Source organism: Phalacrocorax aristotelis, chromosome 9, assembly GCF_949628215.1.
Source record: "Phalacrocorax aristotelis chromosome 9, bGulAri2.1, whole genome shotgun sequence".
NCBI lineage: Eukaryota > Metazoa > Chordata > Aves > Suliformes > Phalacrocoracidae > Phalacrocorax > Phalacrocorax aristotelis.
The window spans coordinates 11,158,111-11,183,456 of record NC_134284.1 but is presented as its reverse complement, the minus strand read 5'-3'; the positions used below and the strand labels follow the sequence as shown (position 1 = coordinate 11,183,456).

Below are 25,346 nucleotides of genomic sequence, written 5' to 3'. Positions count from 1 at the left end.
CATTACCTTCACTTAATGCACTAAATTCAGGTTTTTTAGAAAATCGTGCAGTTTCTGCACCATTGATAATCTGACAGTAAGTATTTATTGAAGGTAAAACACTCATTGTCTGTTGACACTATTTGTTTTAATATATAATCTTGCTAACCAAATGATCTTTAAGCAATGCAGATAAGCAATGGCATGCAAAGGGTCACTTAAATGCCAATTTGACTGTTTCATAAACTTAGGCATTCTTTTCCCATGACTATTCTCAGCTACTTAATTGAAAGTATTATCCATTTACAAACTTTAGGCCTGCCATAAAAAGGCTCTTTTCTGTACCCAATAGACCTTTCAGGACCCTAAAAACAACAAAAGCTAATAATTAAAGCTTCTCTTTTTTTCCCTTTTCTCAATAGACAAGTGAAGAAGCAACCTATGGTACATCTAAACAAAGCTATCTGTAAAGATCTTATTAGCAGTGAAGACCATAAAACTGAAGAGTCTCACTTGACATGGGATGGACAGGATCAGTTAAATTAGGACACGGTCTGTACTACTTTTGTAATCTGCACTTCTACTAGAGAATGACAGATACAACCTATGACAAGAGCAAGGTAATAAGCAGTTGTCCTTAAATTACAGCTCTCCATGTAAAATCTCCTGAATTTCAGACAAGCCCTGACTGTAATACAAATTCAACTTAATGAATTTTTAATACATCCTCTCTATTTAAAGATGATGACTTACAGCTGGCATTGCTTATATTAAATTTGTGGTATTTTCCATTGTTTGTTTTTAATTATTTTGATTAGATTATGCTTGGAATTGTATGGACAAATTCAACCCCCACATAAGCAACTTCAGTTTCTGCTGCGGTCAAGAGAAGTTTCATCTGCATTCAGCAGGACTGAATAAGACCTCTGTATTTTAAAAACTGTAAATCAGAACTATTTCAAGGAGATAAATAGCAAATTAAAACTAGAGATGCCAAACTAAACTTGATAATTTAGATCAGAAATTGCAAGTGTTCAGACCCAAATTTGGGGGATGGAATTATTTTTTTCTCCAAACTTACCTATCATGCTATGCACTAGTAATTTAATACATTTTCAGAATTTTTCTTATCATAACAAAATAAGATTTTAAAAATTACTTGACATTTGAAGCCTGAGGAGGCAAAGATTGTTGTAAGTCGTGTTCCTCTTGTAGCTCTTTCTGAACTTCATCTGGTTTTATTTTTGATATTGCTTTTCCTTCCACCTGTAGCACATCCAAGGATGGAACCTAAAATATTCATGAACAGAAGATAAACACAGTGTTACAAACTGATAAGTTATATGGATATTGTCATACACACTCTGGAACAGAATAAGGAGCAATGGCACAAAAGCGACCCTGATCATCAGAAAACACAATTCAATTAAACTAGAGTAGTTTAGAACTGCTGACACTATGCAGATCACAGCAGCACCCACAGCTATTCAGGATATAGAATAAGCAGAAAAGGGTGTTAAAGCAAAATTTCCAATGTGCCCTACCTAAACTGCATTTCTAAATAGTGTATCAGGTGAGTGTATTTCAATATATTACAAAGATAATAGAATAATCAAAATAGCATCAAAATCATAGTATTACTATTCAAAACTATTAAACTTAGAAGAGTGTGAACACATCTAAAATTGGTATTGTATTTTCAAGCAAATTCAAACAGATACACATAGTTTAAAGGATGACATTTTTAGAAAAGTTTCTTCAAGGTTCTGTTCATTAACTACAAGAACTTCAGCAGGAATACAAATGTAAGGAATTCCTACCATTTCCACCCAGAACTGCTCATTCCTATTTATTAGAGGAATAAATTAGTTGCTTAGTTGTGCCAAAAATTGTTTCCTCACACTGCAAAATAGATTAGGTACCTGATGCATGTTGGAAAAAAATAGTAAAAAGTGTGGACGGAAGGCAGAAATTAATCTAGATCTGATTCCCTTTGTAGAGCGCCCCCACATAGAAATTTTGTCAGGGGCAGCTCACTGTAACCCAGAAGCAAGAGCAAACAGCAAGGAAAAGGAACCACTGAAATCATCATGGATGCCAAAATGTCTGCATCTGTTTCGTAAAACTCAGCTTCAGAATCTACACCCTTGTGCTGCTTTTTCCAGAGGTCCCTTCCAACCTCAACCATTCCACAATTCGGTTTCCTGGAACCTGTTAAACATCTTCCTAACACAGACTAGCAGTGCCATCAATAAAAAGGATTCTTCTGAACTCCACTTAAAAGCTTGTATACATAACACAACAAAGCAGGTTCAAGAAAATAAAAAAGTATAATCATGGCATAACAAAGACAGAAACAGAACACCACAGTAGGAAAAACAAATTTTAAAGTGTTTTGTCTTGAAAAAAAATTCTTTCTCACGATGCACAATAAGGGCACTTTTTTGCCCAGTTCTTCCTGATACACCATGGTAATGCTAGCGAACTTGGTTTATAGAAACCCAAATAATACAATTGTTGTGACCAAATAACTTTCTAATTAAGACTTCTCAGTCACATATCTGGTTAAATGAATCGCCAAAGCATAGGATTTTACTCTTCTTTGTCCACTTGCATGTTTTATATAACTGGGCACAATGTCTATGTCTACTGATAACTTCAGCAGTATTTAAGTTCTTAGAAGACATTATGCATGAAAAAAATTATGGAAGTTATTAGTTCATTAAAAAGTATATTAATCACCAAGTAAAAGATACTGAGAACTGTAGAAGATACCTAAATGAGTCAATACCTTCTGAAATGACTTATTCAAAAATAAAATGCTTTCTTCTATTGTTAGTTTATTTTTGAAACCAACACCATTGTTTATATAAGCACGTACATGAAAAAAATATAAGGGACCATAGTCAGAGAAAGTATTTTACATAGGTAAAATAGGCTAACAAATATAAGGAATACAGAAAAGTGTGAAAGTTTTATGTTTACCTGAAAACGTATCATTAAAATGAGCCAACTATAAGACTATGATTTTTGCTTTTGAATGTCAGGTAAATGTTTCTGTTGTGATCTCTTGTCCAATTCAAAGAAAAAAAGGAACATGATTACATGCATTGCCATTGCCAGTTTTTAGAATACCCAGATACCCAAATAATGGGGGAAAAAAAAAAAGTTATATCCAAAGTAAGAGGAGATATTCAACAACATTTGTCAATATCTTATACACCAATATGGCTAATGAAAACCTTCAAAACTAAAATTACAGCAGCTACTATTTTAAAATCATAAGTTCTGTGATCTCATCTTTTTTGTGAAACAGACCATGAAGGGGGACTTCACACTATTCCTCATGAATTATGGAGACCATACTAAGTAGATGGGAGTTCCTTTAAGCCTAAAATCAGCAAACATGAGCCAACACACTCACTATTAGATGCACATTTTAAATTTATATAATCTCACATTTTATTTCATTTTCTTTGTGGAAATACCAGGGAACATATAAATTTTAGTCAAAATATTTATGTAATTCAGTTACAGATGTAACCTAAAATTACAGCTAAAGCAAATATCTGCATTTTTTTCATCGGACTGCTTTCTGTATAACCAAATTTGCAAGTTCATCTGCACAATCAATCATTTTATCTTGAAATTGCATGGGCTCTACAGCCCCCTAAGGAAAGGAAAATCATTTCAAAAATAAGATGTCACACAAACATGCCAATGAATATTATAGAATACTACAGAAATACTAACATACAGTACATTGCTGTGACTCTGTATAGAAATAGTTATACTAAGTATGCAACAGAGCATTTAGTTAATATATATGGGTTCTTAAAACCATTCCTCTTTCTAAAATTTTGTCTCCATTATTTTTTCAGTATGTAAAACAAAGCATACCCTTTCAAATTAAATAATATATTTAAACTACATAGTGCTTGTGTTAAACAGAACCTAATGTATGTTATCTTTTCAGGTGCCAATCTTGCAAGCTCCTTTGTGTTGTAAGATCACTGAACACACACTGATGGATGTTGTTGCAATAATACCACCAGTGCGTTACAGAAGTGGCACGCTGCCCAAAATAATACTGTCAAAAAACACCATCACAGTACCCCAGTACTGTTTAAATAACTGGGAAACTGTTCCATTGGCAAATAGTATTTAATTTAGAAGTAAAACATAATCTTACTATATTCCTGAATATTATAGAAATGACCATCAGTGACATTGTACTGTGTATTGTTTACACATAATTTATCATATTTAGTTTAGTAACCAACATATCAACTGATATTGCAGAGTATACTCTTAAAACTACCCGAAATCATAATTATTAATAATAATATTAGTGATGCTCCAGCCAGCATCATCAGCTCACTTAGGGCTCTACTTCAAGTCCACTGTAGCCCCATTGCAGTGCCAGGACTGTTGGGGAGTTTCTGTCATCTCCCTGTGACTCACTCCCAGAGCTTAGCTCTTTGGGGTAAGCTGTGTGCATCTTTGGTTCTTGGCTATCCTAAAATTGATCAGGAAAGTGGGTTGCTAATGCTCTGGAATTTTAGGCGGGCACCTACCTCTATCTCTTTCTCCATGCAGCTTGAAGAGACATAATCAGGGACAAACTACAGTCAGTTGGAGGAGCTGAAGAAGCAGCTGAAGCAAGGCCCTTAGACTTTCAGAAGGTTTCTCATTTTAACTAGACTTCTGCCTTATGATGACTAGACCTTGAAACAACATACAAATACTGGGCCATCAATAAGCATCCCACACATCTCTCTCTCATCCTTTTTTCATTCTGGTCCCTTTATCTCCTTTTCAACATCTGTATCTGTCTCTCCATGCAGTTTATCCAACCTTGTGTTCATGTCATTTATTTAAGTTTAGGCCAAGGCTATCTGGTATCTCTGCACACGACACTGCCTAGTGGAAACATATCCCATTCTTAGTTGTCCTTCTCATTATACCATTGTCAACATAAAAGTGTTATTCTGTCTTACAGTAAACATATATAATAACTTTAAGGCAAACTAATCATTTAAATCAAAGCTGCAGAAGGAATCAGGTTAGGGTTTTATTTTAGTATCTGGTTATAGCCTTGAAATACCAGAATGCTAGAAACTGTCAGCATATGGAAAAAGACATTATTTGGTCTTATGAACATATTTGCCCTCTGTAGTACTGTCTTTATAAAACTTGATATGTGTTCTCTACTGAAAATCTAGGCTTTATAGAGTTGATATCCTAATGACAGGTTTTGTCGTCCGTGAAATATCACAAAACCAAAAGGATATTGAGTATTATGCCATTTTCCAGGAAGGCATCCACTTGTTAAATGTAGATTAGGATTCTATTTATACATTGTTTCATCTGTAATCTTCTTTCCCATCTCATAAAGAAAAGCCTAACCCAACATCTGACCGAATGAACCTTAATTTTCTTTTTTCCTCTAACATTAAGCTGCAAGACCAGTATGAAGACCTGTTTTATAGAAAACCTTCTTTTAAAGGGCAGGTGGTAAAGAAACAGCTTGGAGACCTCTGTATACTCTAAAGCATCAAAACGTTGAGCATAGGAAAACTAATACTATCTCACAATAGTACTAAACCTGCTTACCTGCTTATTATATGTTAACAGTTCATCTTTAGGCCGAGATCCGTTTTCTGCTGCTTGACACTCTTTCTGAACTACTGGTGTCTTGTGAAGGAAAGGCAGGGGGAAGGAAATCAATAAGAGGTGAATATACAAGGTGGTTTTTTTATTTTTTTGTACTGCCTGGCAGGTAATTCAATACAGTATTTATTTCATGTAAATCTTTCATCATCTTAATGTATTTTAAGCCAAATACTTCCTCAACAGCTATCTAGATTTCAAAAAATAAATTTAGTAATAGGCAAAGGACCTACAATGATTAACACTAAAAAATAATATAGAGATTTCTTATCAAAGATGTGGTCTGTTTCTTCTACAAATTGCGCTTGTAAGAATAAATTGCAAAATGTAAGAAACACACAACATAAATTTATATCAAGAGATCTATGATCCTTTAAATCATGAATGCCTCTAATCATTAAACAATCGCCCAAACACACCTAAGTTTAAATATTTAAAATTTTTAAACCAGTTTGAGTGAAAGGCATAGAATGATGGGCACTAATATATATGAATATAGATTAATGCCTTACAATTCCATTGCCCTAATCGGCACGCTACTTAATAGAAGCAAAATTCTTTATACCCACCAGCTGGAGAATCAAACCCCATAAGAAAAGGAATGAACAAGAGACAAAAGGGAAAGAGAGGAAAATAAAGGTATACTTGTGATTTATGAAGTACCAAAATGTTTTCAAGGACTATTTCATTTCCTTCCTAGTTTTATCAGTTTAAAATATGAACTACCTATCTTAACAACTCTGCAAGCAAATAAAAACACTATTAACTTATTATATTTTAACATTCCTAGATAATGCAGAATGTTACCAGGCTTGCTTGGTGAAAACTTGGCAGGACTTGAGATCCAGTTTTTATTTCCTCATGTTCAATTGGTGCCTGTTATATAAGCAAGAGAAGAAAACTAATGTCAAAAGCTATGCTAAAAAAAACCCCTATATTATTCATACTACCTTACAGAACAAAACAATATCAGAACAATATATATGCATAAATTAAAGTTTGCATCCTCATTACACAAATTAGTTTGAAAGCAACAAGTATTTTCAGAGACAAATGATCATAGACTCATCTTCTGCAAACATTTATATACATGCTTAACTTTTTACTACAGGAAAACTTCTCCATGGAAATGCTTATAGCACAGAAGTTTAAAAGCTGAGTGCAATTTTTGGTTATTTATTTCCTCCACAGGAGAAAATTACAATTGGTCCACTAGCAGAAAAGCTACTACAAGATTTGAAGTTGTTCTTAGTTCCCAGTCATACTACTCTTTCTCGTCAAAGGAACTGTTTAACAGGTCCCCTTTTGGTTATAGTATATCGGGGGCGGGGGGGGGAACGAACAAAAAAAAAACAGAAATAAAACACAGCAACAACTCTCAAAACAGATGGTAGTTTTAAGGACAGTGTGCTTTCTAAGCACAGGGTTCACATACATGTACGTAACTCAGCACACATGTACTTTACCCTTTGTGCCATATACTGGCTTGAGGAACCAAGTTTTAAAGATAACAGTAACAAACAGAAGTATCACATCTAAACTACGTTTCATTTTAGAATACAGATCTTCAAAAGTGCTACAGAAATGTTAAATATTTCTGGGGAAAATATTTCAGAGCCACAAGTTGATGTAAGAATGCATTAAAGCTATCAGTTGAATGTGTGTTAGAAACAGTCTGTCACGTCATGAAAAAAAATCCTCCGCTGGCACTGCAAATGTCCATTTGCTCTTTTAATGTAAGAATCTTCCACACAGTAGAATTTTTATTCCATTGAGTGTATTGTCCACCTAGGAATCTAAAAATATTCATGGTTTTAATGCCTAGGATTTTTTGCATTTAACTTTAATAACACATAAGAAACATATTAGCTGTAACATTTTCTTCTTTGCATATTAGAAAATTAAAAGGGAAAAAGGAGGAGTCTCCAGGTCAACACAAAATAATAGATGCATACACTACCCCAAAAATGTAAACTACAAAGCAACAAAAAGCTATGGCTTTGCAGAAGATTGTACACTTTGGTGTTTTGCTTTTAACAAAAGCCGTAGCAACTTATCTACCTTTGACAGACAAGCCAGCTTAAGAAAAATACAATTCATATCACATTTTTTCATCATGATGAGAGCAAGGAACTAGAATAGAGGAATGTAGTAACTCAGACTAAAAGGAACAGATTCAGCATTATCTTCTCAAGCTATACCAAAAAACCTTCCTCTTATTTGCAACATGTCATATTTTCAAACATGGTGATTACCATGCACTATTAATTATTACAGTCCATCTTAGCCAACTGTAATTCTTTCCCCATGCAATTTATTATCCAGTTCATGGAATCAAGAAGAAATTTTCACAAAGCGTTTTGTTCAACCAGGCTAGATCAACTTACATTTCTAAACTATCACATAATATGTAAATTACAATTTTACTTATTAATTTTCCTGTTCTGTCAAAACCAACAGAATTGTATGAGCAAGTATTATCTAAATTTCATTTTAGACACTTGTACACGTTATGCGATTGCTTTCCTTTGTTGGATACAGTGTTTTCTCTTTTGTCCACTCCCCACAGGAGGAATCACAGGTACAATGCTACTGTGTTATTTTAATAAAATTTTGTGGACTGTCTACAAATGTACTATGGGCTGTGTGCTTGCATTAATAAAAACAAGGCCAAGGAGGTGTGATCTAACTTTGGGAAACGAAAGTGTTGAGAACTGTGGCAACGAATCTGTTCTTTAGTGTATTGCCCATTCTTGAGGAAACTGTTTCCTGCACTGATATTTTAACCTTGTGATGGAAACTTCTACTGTGACTTTATAAAACAGCTTTATTAGCCATACACTTCCTCCTGCAGGTATAGAAAACTATTTAGGTATTCAAGTACCTTAATAACTCATTAGAAAGCATTTTAACATTTTCAGTCATTTTAGTACATCCGTGGTACCTTTTGTAGCTGAAGAGACTCATTGTGGGTCCTGACATACAGGAAATTAAGATGGTTTCATTGGTTGGGATTTTGTTTTTTTAAATTACTTCTAAATTTACCTGACTTAAATATTTTCATCTGGTATTTCTTTGATTCCTCATTTGATAGTTACATGTTATTTAAAAAAAATTCTTTTCCCCTCTGTTTTGACAAGTCTCTATCACCAGTGCAGAAAAGACCCTGATAAATGAGAAAAAAATCAATCTAGAAGTGTGAACATGCAAATATTTTAAAAAGTTCTTTTAACACGGTGAATTTATACAAATTATTTATACACAAACATAGCCAATCACCCTCTACCCCTTTGACAAAGCTTGAAACTCTGGGAGATTACAATCTATCTGACTAAAAACAATATGTTCTCATATTATAACAGCAGCTTACTGACCTAATGAGGATTAGTCTCCCATTTTGTTAGACTTCAGTCCTTGCCCTATAAATCCTGCAGCATTTTTAAGAGAATCTTAAATTATGTGGGCCTATTGATCATAAAGAACTGGAAAGTGACTGCAGGTAAAACAAACTGGACAACTGGATTGTTTTTAATCAGTTACTTGCACCGGTAAATTTGAAGAAATAGACAGATTTCAGAAGTCCACACAAGTAAACTACCTCCTCAACACTCTTTCTAAGCAGTTTCTTGAAACATTATGAAAATAAAACACCTCTTTTAAAAAAAAAAAATCTAAATTAATGAGGTAACTGTTCCAGGAAGAAAAAAAATCCCATATCCAGGAGTGGTGGTGTCCACCGCTGAAGACTGAGTGGTTCCCTTCAGCAAGTGGCAGGAAGTGCCATAGCCTTTGCCACGATAAACCTTACTGAGGCACAGACAATAATGTGTGCTTCCTGAATTAATAATGTAATGGAAAACTCAAAAAGCATCATGGCCTTCATTTTAACAGATGCAAAGACCATGAGAAGAACATTCCATAAGCCACCTGTAAGCAGAAAACAAGAAAACCTCGAGAAGGCTGCTGGAAGACCTTACTGCAGCCTTTCAGCACTTAAAGGGGGACTAGACAAAAGAAGGGGGCAACCTCTTTAGCAAGGCCTGCTGTGACAGGACAAGGGGTAATGGTTTTAAACTAAAGGAGGGTAGATTCAGACTGGATAGAAGGAAAAAATTTTTTACTATGAGGGTGGCGAAACACTGGCCCACGTTGCTCAAGGACGTGGTAGATGCCCCGTCCCTAGAAACATTCAAGGTCAGTTGGACGGGGCTCTGAGCAACCTGATCTAGTTGAAGATCTCCCTGCTCATTGCAGGGGGGGTTGGACTAGACGGCCTCTAAAGGTCCCTTCCAACCCAAACCATTCTATCATTCTATGAAAACCAATAGGAAGAGCTAGGGCTTTCCCACTTTAAGAGAACTAAATGAAATAAATTGAAGTCTCTCGTCCATTCCTATGACACTTAGAATACACCTTATAGCACCTAAAGGAAAAAAATATACTTTCAATAAGCCTTTTAAAAACACTGTTTTATCAGAGAGCAATATATGAACTGTCACATAATTTTCGTGTCAGCTGAAATATAACGAACATATAAAGCAAATATGAGCAAATAGTTGTTTGTACTCACATAGATATAAAGCAAATACAAGTCTATCTTTTCTTGAATTTTAACAATAATTAGTCGCCATCAAGGCACTTTTGAGAGACTATTAATGCATTACAGAGGAAATCTTCTCAAGGCCTCACTATTGAGATTAGTTGACAAGAGCTAGAGATGTTTAGTTTTAAAACTAAAGTATATTTTACATCAGCTTCCTCCTAGTACAGTCTGCTGTATAGTACTTGTTTAACAGAAGCATTCAAATTTGACACTATTTTTCAAGAATAAAAATGTCGTTCATTTAGTAACCAGCCTCACAAGCTCATCTGAGGTACCAAAAAACTGGTCCGCTGAAAACTAACTAAAAACGATGAGCTGCAGGTTCATCACCAAGCAAGCTGAACATCAAGCTGAATACCAATAAAATGCATTTCTGAAATGAATATAAACACCCTCCTATGGATACTAAATCCACCATATAACTTAATAACTCAATATACCTCAGTGGTAGCAACAAGCCTCAAGGCAATAAAATTACTCCAGGCATTGGAAATTATATTATTCTTATAATAAAAATTCTACTTTTTAAAAGAAAATGTGGTAGGAATCGTTATTCATAACTGATTTCCCTCAAAGGAAACAGGGCTAAGTAGTATGTCCCACCAAGATGGCATTTCATTCCCCAGATAATGCTTTTTTCGAGACTGGGGGGAAAACAGCGCTCAGCCCGCACAGCAATATCATAAGCTATCAATGCTAACCAGTCATTAATGCAAGATCAAGAATAAATTTTTAAAAATCTGTTCTCTTTATGTTAAGAAATTAAAAACACATTTAACTCTGAGAGCTTGTTTTCATTTTAGTAGCTCTGTTCTTTTCCCAGGTATTTCTGCTTCATTGAAAAGAATACATTTCTTAATTCGTTAGAGAAGGCAAGCCTTGAAGCTCAGTGTAATGTAAATAAACTATGCATAATAATAATAAAGAATTGCTAGAGTCTTCATCCTATTTATAAGGTCAGTTAAGTTCAAAAGACACCTGCTGCAAATGCCTTTGATTAAAAAAAAATGTAATCAGCAAGGGTGTCATTCATCCTCACTAATGTCCATATGTCCATACCTAAAAAAACATTAAACAACAAACAACTGGACCAGAAAGTCATCACCAAGTTCAAATTTTCATTTTACTTTGAACCTGATTGATGTAAGTTTTAGAATTAAACATCACAGTACTCCAGAGGTCAGATTTTCAAAGCTCATAGCCCAGTGGCTCCCACTACAACGAAAAAATCAGTTCACTTCAAATTAAGAACATTAGGACTTACTAGAGGCCAAATTTTTAAAATCTTACCGAGAATGTAAGCCATATTTATAAAAGAGTAAGAAGAACACACAACACAGCATATGCTACTAATCACTAATAATTATTTTGGGTAAGTTGAACAAGAAAAGGTTTTCCAGATCCAGGATCTTCTTTAGCCTTCTACTCATCTGCTCTGAAGTATTTTTGTGTCCAGCTGGCAAATTTCAACCAAAGAAAACGGTCCCAAATTATTACTTGCCTAAAACACAAGTGAAGCAATGAACAGGGATCATCTCAATGCTGCCACACCGAGGAAAGTCTCCAATTCCAACCTCAATTGAAATACACCAGAAAATACAGAGCGGGAGACACTATGAGTGCCTCAACCACACAAACAGCTCTCACAAGAACAGAACAGAAGAAAAACAAATTAGAGGACATAAATCTATTGGAAATGCAGTTTCAGACTACTGCTGCTCATGGACTTACACATTGAAATTAACTCCGTTCAGAATTCTTTTTGCTCCTATCTTTTATGTTTAATCAAAAGAGAGTCAATCTCACATTAAGGGAACATAAGGTACTACACTTACATTCTGTGAAAGATATTCCACTATTGTAAAAGGTAGCATTTTGATAGTTGTGGCAAATGATGTTCTTTATCGTCTCCTAAAACACAGGTTCATGTGCTTTTTATCAGTCTTCCATACTTCCTTGCTGCTCAAAAGAAGCAGTTCACCCTCCATGGGTCTACTCATTCCATAGCATCCCTAACAAGCCCTAGCACGAATACAAAGTGGGATAGTGATTTTTATGACTAAGTTTCGGCCCTCTTGGAACTAGAGCAAAACCATCAGTCTGGGTAAGGGAGAACAAAGAGCCATGTGACAATAAGTTACTAGCCTAGTTAACAAATGAATCGGCAACTCTCTGGTGAAAATATAGTAAAGTTTTCTGCAGCATCTACCTGATGACTAGTATTACTGGTATCAGCTGCTGTAATTAATTGAAGAGACACTGTTACAGCTGCTTATACAATCTACCTGTGATAGTAAAGAATCTGCTCTATCAAGACTTCACAAGCTAAACAATTACTGAAAGAAGCAACACTTCCAACAATATCCCAAATCCATTTAATGTACTTTTTCATCTCTCAGACTGGAATATGTCATCTTAAAAAAGGGAATGGAGAGTAAAGAAAAAGATGTATTAAACTATAAGCAGTATAGTAAAAATAACACCCCAAAACAGCTTATGCCTGAATATATTTTGATATTGGCTCATTTTCATTTTTAAGGGACACCAAAAAAACTGGCAGAAGAAACAGTGAAGAATATTCTATGATACATTAGTGTCTTTATCCATTTGTTTTGTCTGGCTTCTGTGTTGTAACACATTGTATGAGCTGGAAAAAAAATATACAACTCTTATAAAAGTAATATTTACCCAAGAGAAAAATATTGCTCTTGTTCTGGTTCACCTACTTCCATTTTTATGTTGCAGTTCTGGCCAAGAACACTCTCCAGGAGTTCTTTGATCATCTGGTCAGAGGGAGATGGAGAAGTAGACTGCAGGGAAGCAATTATTTCATCAATAGACCTTGCAACCACTTTCACAGGCAGCACTGGTGTGGAAGTAGGCTCTTCAGGTTTGCTCTGCTGGAAGTTCTTCTCGTATATTTTTGAAGTGTCTGGTCTAGTCACATCCCTTGTCTCTTCCAACTGTTCTCGAGCAGACCTCACACTTGGCTGCTTGCTTCCTTTTCTCAGCACTCTTCCCGATTCAACATCTAAATCTTGTTGCTTTGCTTTTGAAATTGCTCTGCTTCTCTTCTTACAGCTTTCCCAGGTTATTTTTCCCTTTCTTGAAATGTTTTTACTTGTATCAGAACTTGTAGAGTTAAATTCATCACTATCTTTAATCACAGTATCTATTTCTTCAGTTTTATCTCTTTTTAAATTCTGGGGATCTATCTGTAGCATATGCACTCTATCCTTTACTTTACTAAAAGCTTTTGTCTTTTCTAATGAGATAGAGGAGCTCTTAACATGAAAATTAGACCTGCAGTAACTTGGCTTCTGAGGTGGTGCTGGGTGCTTGACCATTACAATTCTTTTAGTGGTACCTGCAAATGATGCTATGACTGGCAGTTTTACACCTGTACTGTCACGACTACAAATGGCACTTTCTCTGTTAACTTTTTCAGAGCAACTTCTCTGATTTTTGCCAGTACTGTCTTCTTCCACAGATTTATTTCTTTGAATCATCACCCTGAGATGAGGAGTTTGTTTCTTCATGACTCTTACTTCAGAATATATCCTTATTTTCTGTGAACATCAGAACACCTATTGAATTCATTAGAAATATTTTTATTTATATTCATGACAGGCTTATGTGGACTCTTTGACCTCTGGAGAGGATAATGTCCTTAAGTGATGCGATTGATCTGGTGTTAAAACTTCCAGTAAGAGCTAAATGCTCACGTTTCTAGGAGCAGTAACTATTCCTTGTTTGATCTTCAGACTATCCCACTGAGATTCCCTGCACATGGTCTCACGTTCCTTAATCATATTCAGCTCTTCCACATAACTGAGTCCAAAGTGCTTGTGTTTTTCAGGAATTTTCTCCTACTGTATGCAGCCTCTAAATTCAAACAGAAATGAAGTTTCATATTTTATATACCAACCCGGAATGCAATCTTGCAGACACAATGTCATTTTGCTAACGGCCCCATTGATTTTAACAAGACTCTTCTGAACGTGTATAATTAAGCACCAGCAACGACTATTAACATTTTAGCTGAAGAAACGACTGAACCATTTCTATCTTTGGGAGCATAAACTGGGAGTTGTACAGAAACTCCCAAGAGAGAAGAAAAAACGGGAAAGGCTAAAGCTCAACGCTTTCTCAAAGTAACCCCAAAAAGCTTTCCACCTACAAAAAACAGTGACCCCTCCAAGCCCCGCTTCTCCGTCTCGAGCGGGCACAGGGCCTCCCTCCCCTCAGAGAAGTACCTCACAGCCCGACGGCCCCCGGCGCCCGCCGCCGGCAGGCGAGGCACGGCACGGCACGGCACGGCACGGCACGGCACGGCACGGCACGGCACGGCACGGCACGGCACGGCACGGCACGGCACGGCACAGGGCGGCGACGCCGCCGCAGGCCCCGCGCAGGAGGGCTGCTAGTCTGCCCCCGCCCGGCGCTGGCGGCCTAGGGGACGAGGAGCCGACGCCGCAGCGCCAGGCGGAGCCGCCGCTGGAACCGGCGGGCAGGGGAAGGACGCGCTCCGTAACCAGGCAACGAGGCTCCCGCTGGGGGAGAGAGCGGGCAGCGCCCGCTGCCGCCCCGAGCGAGCGCCCCCTGGCGGCGGGGAGGGCGCAGGCGGGGTCTCCCCGCTCTCCCTGCCCGTGGGAGGCGGGGACGTGGAGTCTCTTACCTGTGGGGCTGCGGTGGGAATTTACTCCCTTGAGTGAGCTCGTGTTTGAAGGTCTGCAAGTGTTGGCGTCTTCCGGAGACGGTGTCGAAGCGTTCAAGCTGAACCACGCGTTTCTAAAGGCTGTGGTGTGGCCAAGGTGGCTGGTACCAGTACAGTACAGCCTCGTTTCTATTCTGTACGTGGCAAACCTGGTTCCGCTCTCAGTTAAAGTTAACATTTTGCCCTGAAAACCAAACATACAGCTAGCATCGCTGGGGATTTGTGTGCTGTGCAATGCGGCTGCTTCCTAAACGCTATGCATTTTTCCTGTCAAACTAATTTTGCTAATTGTCAAAGGGTCACCTTGGAGATGAAAGGCCAGCTCAGCTGCGTTTGACTTGTTTATCATCATCTGTAAAGTTTCTGTCATCGGGACATAATTTACAACACTAGGGTTTGCCCACACCAGGGTAGACTCTACCTCAGGCTCCATAAACCGACTGGCTTTGCAGTACTGACATGAGCAAAATGTCTGAAACCAGTTCTCTGGGAGGAATCCTGACTCCGTGTCTTATACTTTTACCAGCCTGGCCTTCAGAGAACAGAAGTATCAAATATATTTGACAGCTGTCTGGTGCAAGCTAAATTTTAACAAAGTGGACCAATTAAATGTATGACCATTTCAGTGTCTAACAGATGTAGGGATGATAACATGTGCCAAAAATCATCAAACTTCAGGAAACAAAATTTTAAAAAATTAGCATATAAATTTAAAAATAATGTGAAAAGCCAAAGCGAATCTATCAAGATGGTTATAACTATGGCACAATTCTACAAGGTCACATTGACCAGGTTCCCAGGAAGGCCAGTTGTTTACAACACAGGCAAAGTAAAGCAGCTTGTAGCAGTCGGGGGCGGGGGAAGGGTTTCACGCATATAAGCTGAACTCAAAGCACTGGAATTTCCATGAATCTCTGGGCTGCAACAGTTCACAAGGGTATGTTTGTAATCCACTTATGTCTCTTATGGTGGGTAAAAATAAAGTCTTTTTTTTTCTTCAGGTTGGGTCCCCAAACACCAGTGAGTGATAACAAGGAACTGTAGGGACTAACTGGATTCAAATACGTCTATTGGATTCAAATATGTCACTCAACAAATTGAAAAGATCCACTAATCTAACAGGCTTCTATTGTCCTCTCCTTTCTTTGTAGCTTTCAGCTACAGCTTTGTAGCTTTTTCTTTCCTACCTAATTGTATTCCTGGAGTTCAAGGGTGTAGCCAGTGTACTTCTTGAAAACAATGCTTCTTACACCAGGCTAGATGGCCCACTTTTACCTTGCTAATAAAACTAAAAACTATTGAAGATTAAAAACTCATTATCTGTTCACATTATGCCCCAATTAATAGCAGGTTTTCTTCTTCTGATAGCAAGATAACTGATTAAAGCCCTGTAATATGTCCTAGGAAACCTACCTATTTGGTGTCTAATTTGCTTCTCCCTCTCTCTAGCAGGAATCCCAGAGTAGTTGGAGGAGCAGAAGGTGGAATGTGAAGTAGTTGATCTGTGTCGAAGGATCCCCGTTAGCCATCCAGGCCATTAGACCTGTTCAGAACAGGAATGAAGTGTTCAATTGCCTCATTGAAGATGAATCCTATTAGCAGTTTAATGCAGTTGTAAGCTTAGAGAACAGATCCATTTCAAACTAGTTAAACAGGAAGTAAAGCCTCAAGAATTTCTTTTACCTAGAACAGTTCCTCTCTGCAGGAGTCACAGTGGGATGTGGAAGAGGTATTTGCATCAGGAAGTTCCAGTAAGAAGCCACTGAATGGCAAGAAGTATTTGCATCAAAAAACTCTTAGGAAGAAGGAAAAATCCTTAGACATGGGTTTCCTCTTTAGGTTAGTAGTTGTGGTAACACAGAAAATGAGTATGCTGTGTTACCTTACTGTATCTGTTGTCTGTCAGTCCTGCTCACAGCAGACCAGGGGCTGGCTCCTGGAGAATGTAGTTAAGTTGCAAAAAAGGTTCCAGCCTTGGTTCATAATTTTTTCCCTTTTTACAGCATTTAGACTCTAGGTCTTGTAAGCAAAGGGAGTAATCACCCAAGGGAAGCTAATGTCAAGTTAAATCCCAAGTGCTACATTTTTCCCCTACCAAGCCACACACATTGCTCAGCAGCTGTTCCAGGAGTAAGTGTTCCCAATATACCCTCTAGATCCTCAGCTTGAGCTCCAGAGGTGACAGCTGCAGAGATTCTTGACTCTTATACACAGGAAAACACTGAAATCTTTTTCCCCTTTCCCCAGGTATTATTAGCATGTGCCCCTCTCTTAATAATCACAGTGGTGTTTGAAACCTGAAGGTGGTTTTTTATTAACATTAAGTATTTAGTTGAACAGGTTAAGCCCTATCTCTGCAGCTTGCAAAGTCCAAAATTTAATCAGTAGACGAATCCTTATACTTAGCAAATGGATCTAGATTTGGAAAACTTTGCACGAGTTCAGTGCCTGGGTACACATTATTATTTTTCTTAATTAGGCCTCACCAGATCACTAAGCTTTCTAATATCACATAAATTGTATCATCTAAGTTACTAGTCTATTAATGTTACAAGGAAGGTTTTTTTTCTTTTTAGAAAGAAAAGCGATCATTAAAAAATTGTTCACGTGGTTGGAGAAAGTAAAAAATGCAGTTTCTTTTCTCCTGAATTGGCTGAGTCCATGCCACATAGGAGCTGCCACCCCAGTGCACATTGTTGCCATGACCAAATTCATGCTGAAATGAGGCTGAGATGCACATAGTGCCCCACAGGCTTTGGGAGAAACTGGAGCACAGTCAGGAGGAGTTCATGGAGCTCTCCATTAGTCACCTTCACCTAGGCAATCAGGAATCAGGCCAGCGTGGTGCATATGAAACATGTACAGCCTGGTATGGGCTCTCCAGCAAATGCCAGAAAGAGTCCTTGGAAAGCTGAAGAGCCATTACTGAAAGGAAAAAGGACACTAAAATCGTAACTACTTGGCTAGTTCTGTGCCTTGCATCTAGTTTGTCACTAGATGCTAAGCCTTGTCTTGGTACCCTTTTCCAGCTGACTGTGAAACTTTTCACATTAAATATTCCAAAGGCTGCCCAGCCCTGCTGGGGGGTGCTGCTCTCTCCCTTTCAGTGTGCTACAGCCAAAGCACTAGTCTAGTCTGCCTCAAAATGGCAGTACACTTGCTCAAAACTATTCACAGTGCAATAGTTCTAGCCAGGATAACAGCATATTTACAAATACAGTTTCACCATGATGCCCGAGTAGCATTATCCCATTTTAGAGACCAGGGGATAGAATGACTTTCCAAAGTCCCCTAGTAGAACCATTGGCAGATTCATAACTGAGTCTGTGCCTCTGACTGCTAGTAAATAGAAAATCAAAGGTTGGTATCCTCAGGCTGCAGGTTACTGTTTGCTCTTTGCATCAACATCTTTATTTTAATATTTCTGCCACATACATATATATATATATATAAAATGGCCATAAATACTCAGAGAAAATCAACTAATTATAAGCTAAAATACTGAACTGTGAAATATGGCCACTGGGAATGTAGCACATAAACTTCTCTGACAGTTACACTGTGGGGATGGTAATCTGTAGCAGAAGAGTGGAATAAACAGGTCGGGGGTGGGGGGGAATAATCTCTTAAATCAGAGAGTGTCAATATTGAAAAGCTTTTTGGTTAGTTGCAAGGGTTTGATCCAGCCGAGATGAAGGAAATACTTTTTTTTTTCCCAGTGATCAATCCATATTGAATCCTTTGTGCAATAAGCAGCCATAGAAAGGTTTTGTGGAATTAGTATTATAAATCACACATTCAATCCCTTTGTGAGTGTTGAAAGCATTGTCATTCTTCTAATCACTATATCCCATCTTTGATCCATAACAAATATGCACACCCAGCTCTACTAATCTCCATTATGATTGTGAGATATCTGTATTTGCCAGTACTATACCAGCAGAAATAGTTAAAATTTTTCTTCCTCCTATGATTTCAGGCTTTGCTTTTTTTTTTCTCTCCCAATTGAAACACATTATTTAAATAATGGCCTTTCCTTTATAATTCAAAATAAAAATCAATAAAAAGTTGGAAACAAGATGGAACTCTTTTATTTAAAACCGTATTTATAATGAGAAAATCATTACTATAAGAAAATCATTTGGTCATTTTGAGTGACCATGAATCCCAGATTTATTTTTTAGTATGACATGACTGTAATATTTCCAGGTATGTGCCATTTTATTATATAGCCCAAGAGAAATTACATTAGTTACTTCTGGAAGTCCATCACACACAGCCTTTATTATAGGCACAAGGTCAGAGACACTCCTGGCTGTAAGCAATAAATGGAGAAATTACAGCTAAACACCTGCCAAAGTCTTTGCTAGGCTCAGCCCTTTACTTGCTTTAGTTTTGAAATTCGATCATGTTATCTCTACTCTCCATTGTCTTTCAGTTAATACAGCAGCTTTTCCAGCCGGCTATTCCAGTCCAACTCTTCTGTTCTCTTAGGACAACAGCTTGGCTGTGGATATATAGATGTAGATATATATGTGTGTGTTTGTAGATCTCATAGGTTTCACAGCTGAAGACTCAGTGTTGGGGGACATAGAAATCCCATTTAATCACAAGAAAAATCTTCACTTCTGATCAGGTTCTTCAACAAAAGGAAAGGCCCTGCAAAGGGTGAGGAGAGGTGCCTGTGGAGACTGAAGTTCCAGCTACCTCTAAGGGTAAAGTTAAAAAAGATTTAAAGGATTTCTGGCACAGGATGGATGGTGATCCTTGATACTGATCCTGAAAAGGGGAAAAGGATTTTTTGTCCAATGGGTAATAGGAGAGCCACCTGATCCAGCTATGAAATTGTTGAGATGGAAGAGAGGATCTCTCTCTTTTGGAGGAACTGAAGGAAAGGTCAGGTGTTGGATTCCCTCCCAATCATCCCACCTTAAGTCACTACCTAAAAAGGAGTAAACCTGAAATGACATGCTCTGCAGAAATACTTTGGCAGCTGCCTTGTTGGCTGGGAGGGGTGGAGGGGGAATGAATTAAATCTGATTCTTTCTCGTCTCACCAGCCGTATAACAGAGAACTGAGCAAATGTGACAACGGAAGGGAAGGTACATCGTGAGCTAAGTGACCTTCCTGATGTCATTCCCTTAAATCTGCTCAGCAGGGAGATTCACCCTTGAAATGCTTGAAGCAGCAACAGAAGCTTAGGCCAACTGCTGGGCGGACTGACCATTCTCCAAAATACTGAACAGCTGCTGCCCCTGAGGAGTCCTAAAATGTTACCGAATCCAGACCTTCCTCTACTTTCCCATAGACACTAGTTGACTATCCTATTTTATGGCTCTTGCTTATGATTTTAGGGTGTTACCAGTTGATATTCACATTCTCACATTTCAGTGTAAAACTACAGGACATGTTACATAGGGCCTCTGGGCATCCTTTTCCAGGGCAAGCATCATTTTTGCTATACATGTTAGTGTATGTCCCCTGATGGAGAGAATGGACAAAATGTTTCTTTAGATGTGTGATCATGCTGTCATACAACCCACAGTTTCTGGGTGTCCATATTAATACAGCTCAAGAAAATGTGCAGTTAATTCAGCCTGAATTAATTTATGTTCTAGGAACTGCAATCTGGGTGAAGCTGTGGAACTGCTCCCTGGGGAGGAGTTTAAATAAGCCAGCCTTGATTTTGTACATTTGATTCTTCAGAGCTGAAGCCAGCCAAGAAAGCCATTTATGATGGATACTGCGCTCTCCCAATGTTTTTCCATAAAACTGCCACGGAGGCAGAGGTAGGGAAATGAGTAATTCTTTGCAGGTAAAGGAGAACAGAGCAAACAATTTGAAAATATGGTGCTATACAGTGAAAGAAAAGTATTATTCCCTCACTCTCCATCACTTAAAATCCAAGTTACCAAACCAAGTCCAGCTCTGCATAGAAGGTCAGTTTGCAGAAGAACTGGGGTATTGTATTGGCATGAATATTACAAGCAGATGATCAGCTTTGCATCTCTTGTCCAATACAGCAATATTTGGTTTACATCAGTAAAACAGATGTTCTCACAGAGAACTCACCACAGGTTTTGGAGAAGCAAGACTAGTGGAGAGTGGAAATACCTTTTGTTCAACCAGCAGAACTGGGGGGGGGAGGGGAGGCGGGGCAGGGCAGGGCAACTTTAACAAAGAAATTATTCTAGGATTCATGCAAAAGTGTCTCTCCTACCAAGCTTTGTTTCTTATACTGGTGCATATAGATAAACTGCACTCATGGTCTCAGATTGCTTTCCTTCTTCCTTATACCTGTATTGCAAAAAATCTGTATTTGTCCTGAAATACCATTTTTGCCAATTGGGTGCCATTGGGTTATATGTGTTTATCTCATTGCATAATCGAGTTCCCATCTCCTCTGATACTGTTTCTTCCACACCACATTACTGCAGTCACTTTAAAACAAAACAAACCACATAAAACTTTCAAAAATATATTGAGTAATTGCATAAGAATTGGCACAATGATTGAAATAATCAAGGGAAGCGTTTCCATTTGCATTTCAGTATATAGTAACATAAATAAAGCACCCAATAATTGAAATAAATACCTACATGGCTGCTCTTGAGTCAAATGAGAAATACCAAGTGCATTTATCTTTACTTAAAGTAAGTAGAACACACTTGGCCAATCACGCACTGCAGTGTGGGCATCCTGCCAACTGGAGTTCTGCAAACAGCATACACACAGCCAGCCCTACTAGCAAAAATAAAGTGATTGTATGAAACGGGTTGTGATTTACCTAGTTAGAACTATTTTGTTACAGTAAAGAAAAAGTAAACAAGAAAACAGAGGATTCTTTACTCTCATTTTTTTACCCATTGGATATTAACTTATTTGTAATTTTTTGTTTTGGTATTTGTGCTTCTTTCTCCTTTAATCGATCTGATACATGAGTGTTTTCGGAGGAGGAGGTATTATTTTTTATGTCAGGAGTGTCGCTCAAGTCACTACATGCTGAATGATGCCTAGGAAAGGGAAATGCAATGAATTGCAATGACATTTAGGAAAAAGTAAAGTAAAATAAAATAAAATAAAATAAAATAAAATAAAATAAAATAAAATAAAATAAAATAAAATAAAATAAAATAAAATAAAATAAAATAAAATAAAATAAAGCCAACAACGGAAAGTCACTACTGCAAGGAGCTACACAATGCCTCCGGGGCCTCGCACAGCGCCCGTGTCGGGCGGACCCCAAGTGTGGCCCGTGAGAGCCCGGCAGCGCGCCCGGTGCCCCGGCTCCCGCGGGAGCGCTCCCGGTGCCCGGGGCCGCGGCAGGACTGGACTACCGGCGGGGCGACCCGCCGCTGCGCTGCGGCCGGCATCAGGGCGGCACCTGCCCGGGGTCCCGGCCCGCCGGGGCCCGCAGGGACTGATGAAAGGGCGGAGACCCCGCGGCCGGGCAGCAGGCGGCGGGGGGCAGGGTCCGGCGGGTGAGGGGTGCCTCCCCGGCCCTCCCTGCCGGGGACAGGGCAGCGGGAGGGCACGTCTAGTCCGCCCAGGAGAACCCAGACCAGGGATGCCGGGGAGGAGAAGGTGCAGAAGGAAAAGGGGTGCCCCCCTTCCTACCTCGGGTTGCTCGGGGGAAGGGGGTCCCCTTTGCTGTGATCGTCGTGGGTAGGAAAAGTTCACGCAGAAAAGGCTCCAACGCAAGTGTTGGCCCCATGCAGCGCCTTCCCCTGCCCAGGCGCTGACCCCGCGCCAGAGGAGCATAAACGCCACCTTGCCGCATCGCACCGGCTCGCCAGCTCCGGGGACGGGGACTCAGGAGCCACCGCCCCGCCGGGGGGTGCTCCGGGCAGCCGGAGGGACCCCCGCCGGCTGTCCTCATCGAGGGCCCAGCGGCAGGAGCGCAGAACCAGGGCGGCTCTGCCTGTGGGAGGGAGGGACCCAAGCCCCCCGACTTCGCCGCAGCCTCGATGGGCTCCCTCCGGAGCGAGGGGCGCTCCCGGCGGCCACCGACACCCGCTCCCGGAGTGCCCGGGGACCGCCCGGGCTCCCCGTCCCGTCCCGTCCAAAGGACCCGACTCCGGCCAGCGGCACATTCCCACCCGATCACTGTTCGCCCGCTCGGGTGGGGGAGGATTCCGGGTCGGAAACAGATGGAAAGAGGGATTTCCCACCGTCGGGAGGCGTGGATGGGTACGGACAGGGAGGGGGTAGGAGAGGCTGAGGGGTCCCACTGCGTTTGAGGCGACTCGCTTCGCAGCTCCCCTCCTCGTGTAGGGCCCGCTTGGAAAGCCGGGTACCAGCGGCCCTCTGCAGGAGGCAGACCCGGCGGAAAGAAAAGGCGGCTGTAGAGTGGGGAGGAGGGCAGGCACCCTGATGCGGACACCGCCTCGCAGCTCCTTCCCGGTCCGTCCCACAAGCACTGCCGCGAGATTCCCAGCCAGGAGGCGATGGCGTTAGGGTAAAACCAAACGAGACCCTGTAGGTTAAACCGAAGGGGTGGCCGGCGGGCGCTACCTCTGCCAGGGAAAAAGTAGGTTTCACGCTGAGGGGAACTAAAATAGCGCCCCACAGTTAAAATTAAAACCCCTGCCGATTGCTACGGCAGCCCGGCCCACGCGTGGGACAGTACCTGCGGGCAGCGCTCCCCAGCAGTGCTGGGCAAGGGGCGTCGACGGGCTCCCGGGCCGTGGCGGCTCCCCGCGTGGGCAGCGCCGCGCCGGTGCCCGCTCTGTTCCCCACGGCGCGGCCGGAGGGCCCTTCCCACGGGCGAGGCCCCTCGGCCCGGCCCGACAGCCGGGAGCCCGCAGCGATGCTCTTCCCAAAAAGCGGCCTCTTGCTGAGTGGCCCTTGCAGGGCCCAGCTCTCACGGCCTGCGCCGGCACCGCGGGCTCCTGTGGACGTCCTCCCCCGCTCCACACACCCCCCCAGACCGCACGCACATACTTCCCTCTTTTAGGTCAGTTATTATGTTTCCCTCCCTGGCAGCACGCACTGGTGGAGCCAGGAGCTGAGATGTGTAGATGGGGAAAATCAGATCACCCCAGCCTGCGCCTTTCTCCAGGCTGCATAAACAGCTCCCCCTTGGACCAAAAAAAAAAAAAAAAAAAAAAAAAAGGAAAAAAACCCCATCAGTGTACAGTTTGATCAGAAACTGGCACTACTCTAACGAGAACTGGGGAAAGGCTCGGTGTGAATCGGGCCAGGGCTACCCTCCTGAAGTCTAGAAAACGCATAAGCAGCTCAGTGTGCCTGGAGAGCTCCTGGCTGCTCTCACGCGTCCTCCATCCCAGGAGAGCCCTTCCCTTCCCGCTGAGCCTGCTGCAAAGCGTACGGACAAATCGCGCTGGGCCCTCGGAGCATCCCACATAGGGCTTCCCAGAGGCTCACGTGCGGGGCAAGGGCAACTACTGAAACACCCGCTTTTTCCTGTGGCCGTGAGCTGAGCTGTCAGGACCCTCCTCTTCATACAGGGAAGGCTTTTCTCCACCAGGGCTGCAACACGGCGTCCCGGGCTGAAGGGAATTTCCAGCTGCGGCTGACTCTGCCTCGGCCTTGCTGATATGTACAGCGAGCCGAAGGGCTCTCTAAGGTTACGGCCGGGATCCGCCTGTGCTCTCACCTCCGGGAGCAACCCTAGGAAGGAGCTGAGCCCGACCTGCAGCCGGACAACAGGAGGCGCTGCGACTTTGCACAACCCCCGGCCTCCCCGTCCCCTCCCCGCCCGTCCCGGCCCGCCCGCCCGGCGGGCACCCCGGCGTGGGCGGCCCGCGGGGCCGGCGTGGGCGTCCCGCGGGGCCGGCCGGCGTGGAGCGCGGCTTTGCCGGCCGCCACGTCTGCTCCGCCCGGCGAAACGCCTCCGCGGTTTGTAGCAGCATCCGAGGAGCGTGGTCGCCTCTGTGCCTGCTCTTTTTTTTTTTTTTGCCAGGTACGGAGCGAGCCCTGCGTGGGCTGCCCCGCGTCCCGGAGGGTGTTGCTCCCGCGGGGCTGGGCTCCGGGAAGCGGGGCAGCACCGCCCCGAGGCCACCCGGCGGGGAGGCGCCGCCGGCGGGGCCGCGGGGGCCGCCGCACCCCTCGCAGCCTCGCCGTGCTGCTGGGGGGGTCTGCACGGACCTCGGGTGCTGAAGTGAAAAAGCCACCACCGAAGGGTCTCTATTTCCAGACTTATAGACCGCTGCCGTTAGGGAAAGAGGGAGGGTGCATACATGAACACCGGAATTTTAATATCCCTTAGGTTTTCCACTGGGTTTTGTTCCAATTTCCACGGGTGTAGTTTGGCCATTGCAGAAAGTAGGGTTTTAATCCATAAAATAATCTATTTTATTTCCTTTAAGACACATTTTCATCCCCTGTTCTCGCCTGCTGATTCCAGAGTTT

At 41.2% G+C, this 25,346-nt stretch overlaps 1 protein-coding gene across 12 annotated transcripts in view; it reads right to left on the bottom strand.

Annotated features, from left to right (window-relative positions):
* TTC6 (tetratricopeptide repeat domain 6) overlaps positions 1-24,651 on the bottom strand; it is a 79,284-nt gene extending 54,633 nt beyond the window's left edge. For 2 of the 12 annotated variants that reach the window (XR_012662279.1, XM_075103402.1), the window contains exons 1-6: positions 22,590-24,650; positions 14,934-16,515; positions 12,982-14,138; positions 6,460-6,528; positions 5,596-5,676; positions 1,139-1,269 (exon numbers count right to left, since the gene is read on the bottom strand). Coding sequence is in view for 8 of the 12 variants with exons in the window: in XM_075103402.1 (XP_074959503.1) it covers positions 1,139-1,269; positions 5,596-5,676; positions 6,460-6,528; positions 12,982-13,794 (1,094 nt within the window). In the remaining 4 variants the exon portion in view is untranslated. Of the gene's footprint in view, positions 1-1,138; positions 1,270-4,556; positions 4,698-5,595; positions 5,677-6,459; positions 6,529-8,697; positions 8,805-11,756; positions 11,862-12,981; positions 14,139-14,511; positions 14,724-14,933; positions 16,516-22,589 lie in introns of those variants that run through there. The other 10 variants (XM_075103395.1, XM_075103394.1, XR_012662280.1 and 7 more) reach the window with 10 other exon arrangements.
* Between the last annotated feature and the right edge of the window lie 695 nt (positions 24,652-25,346).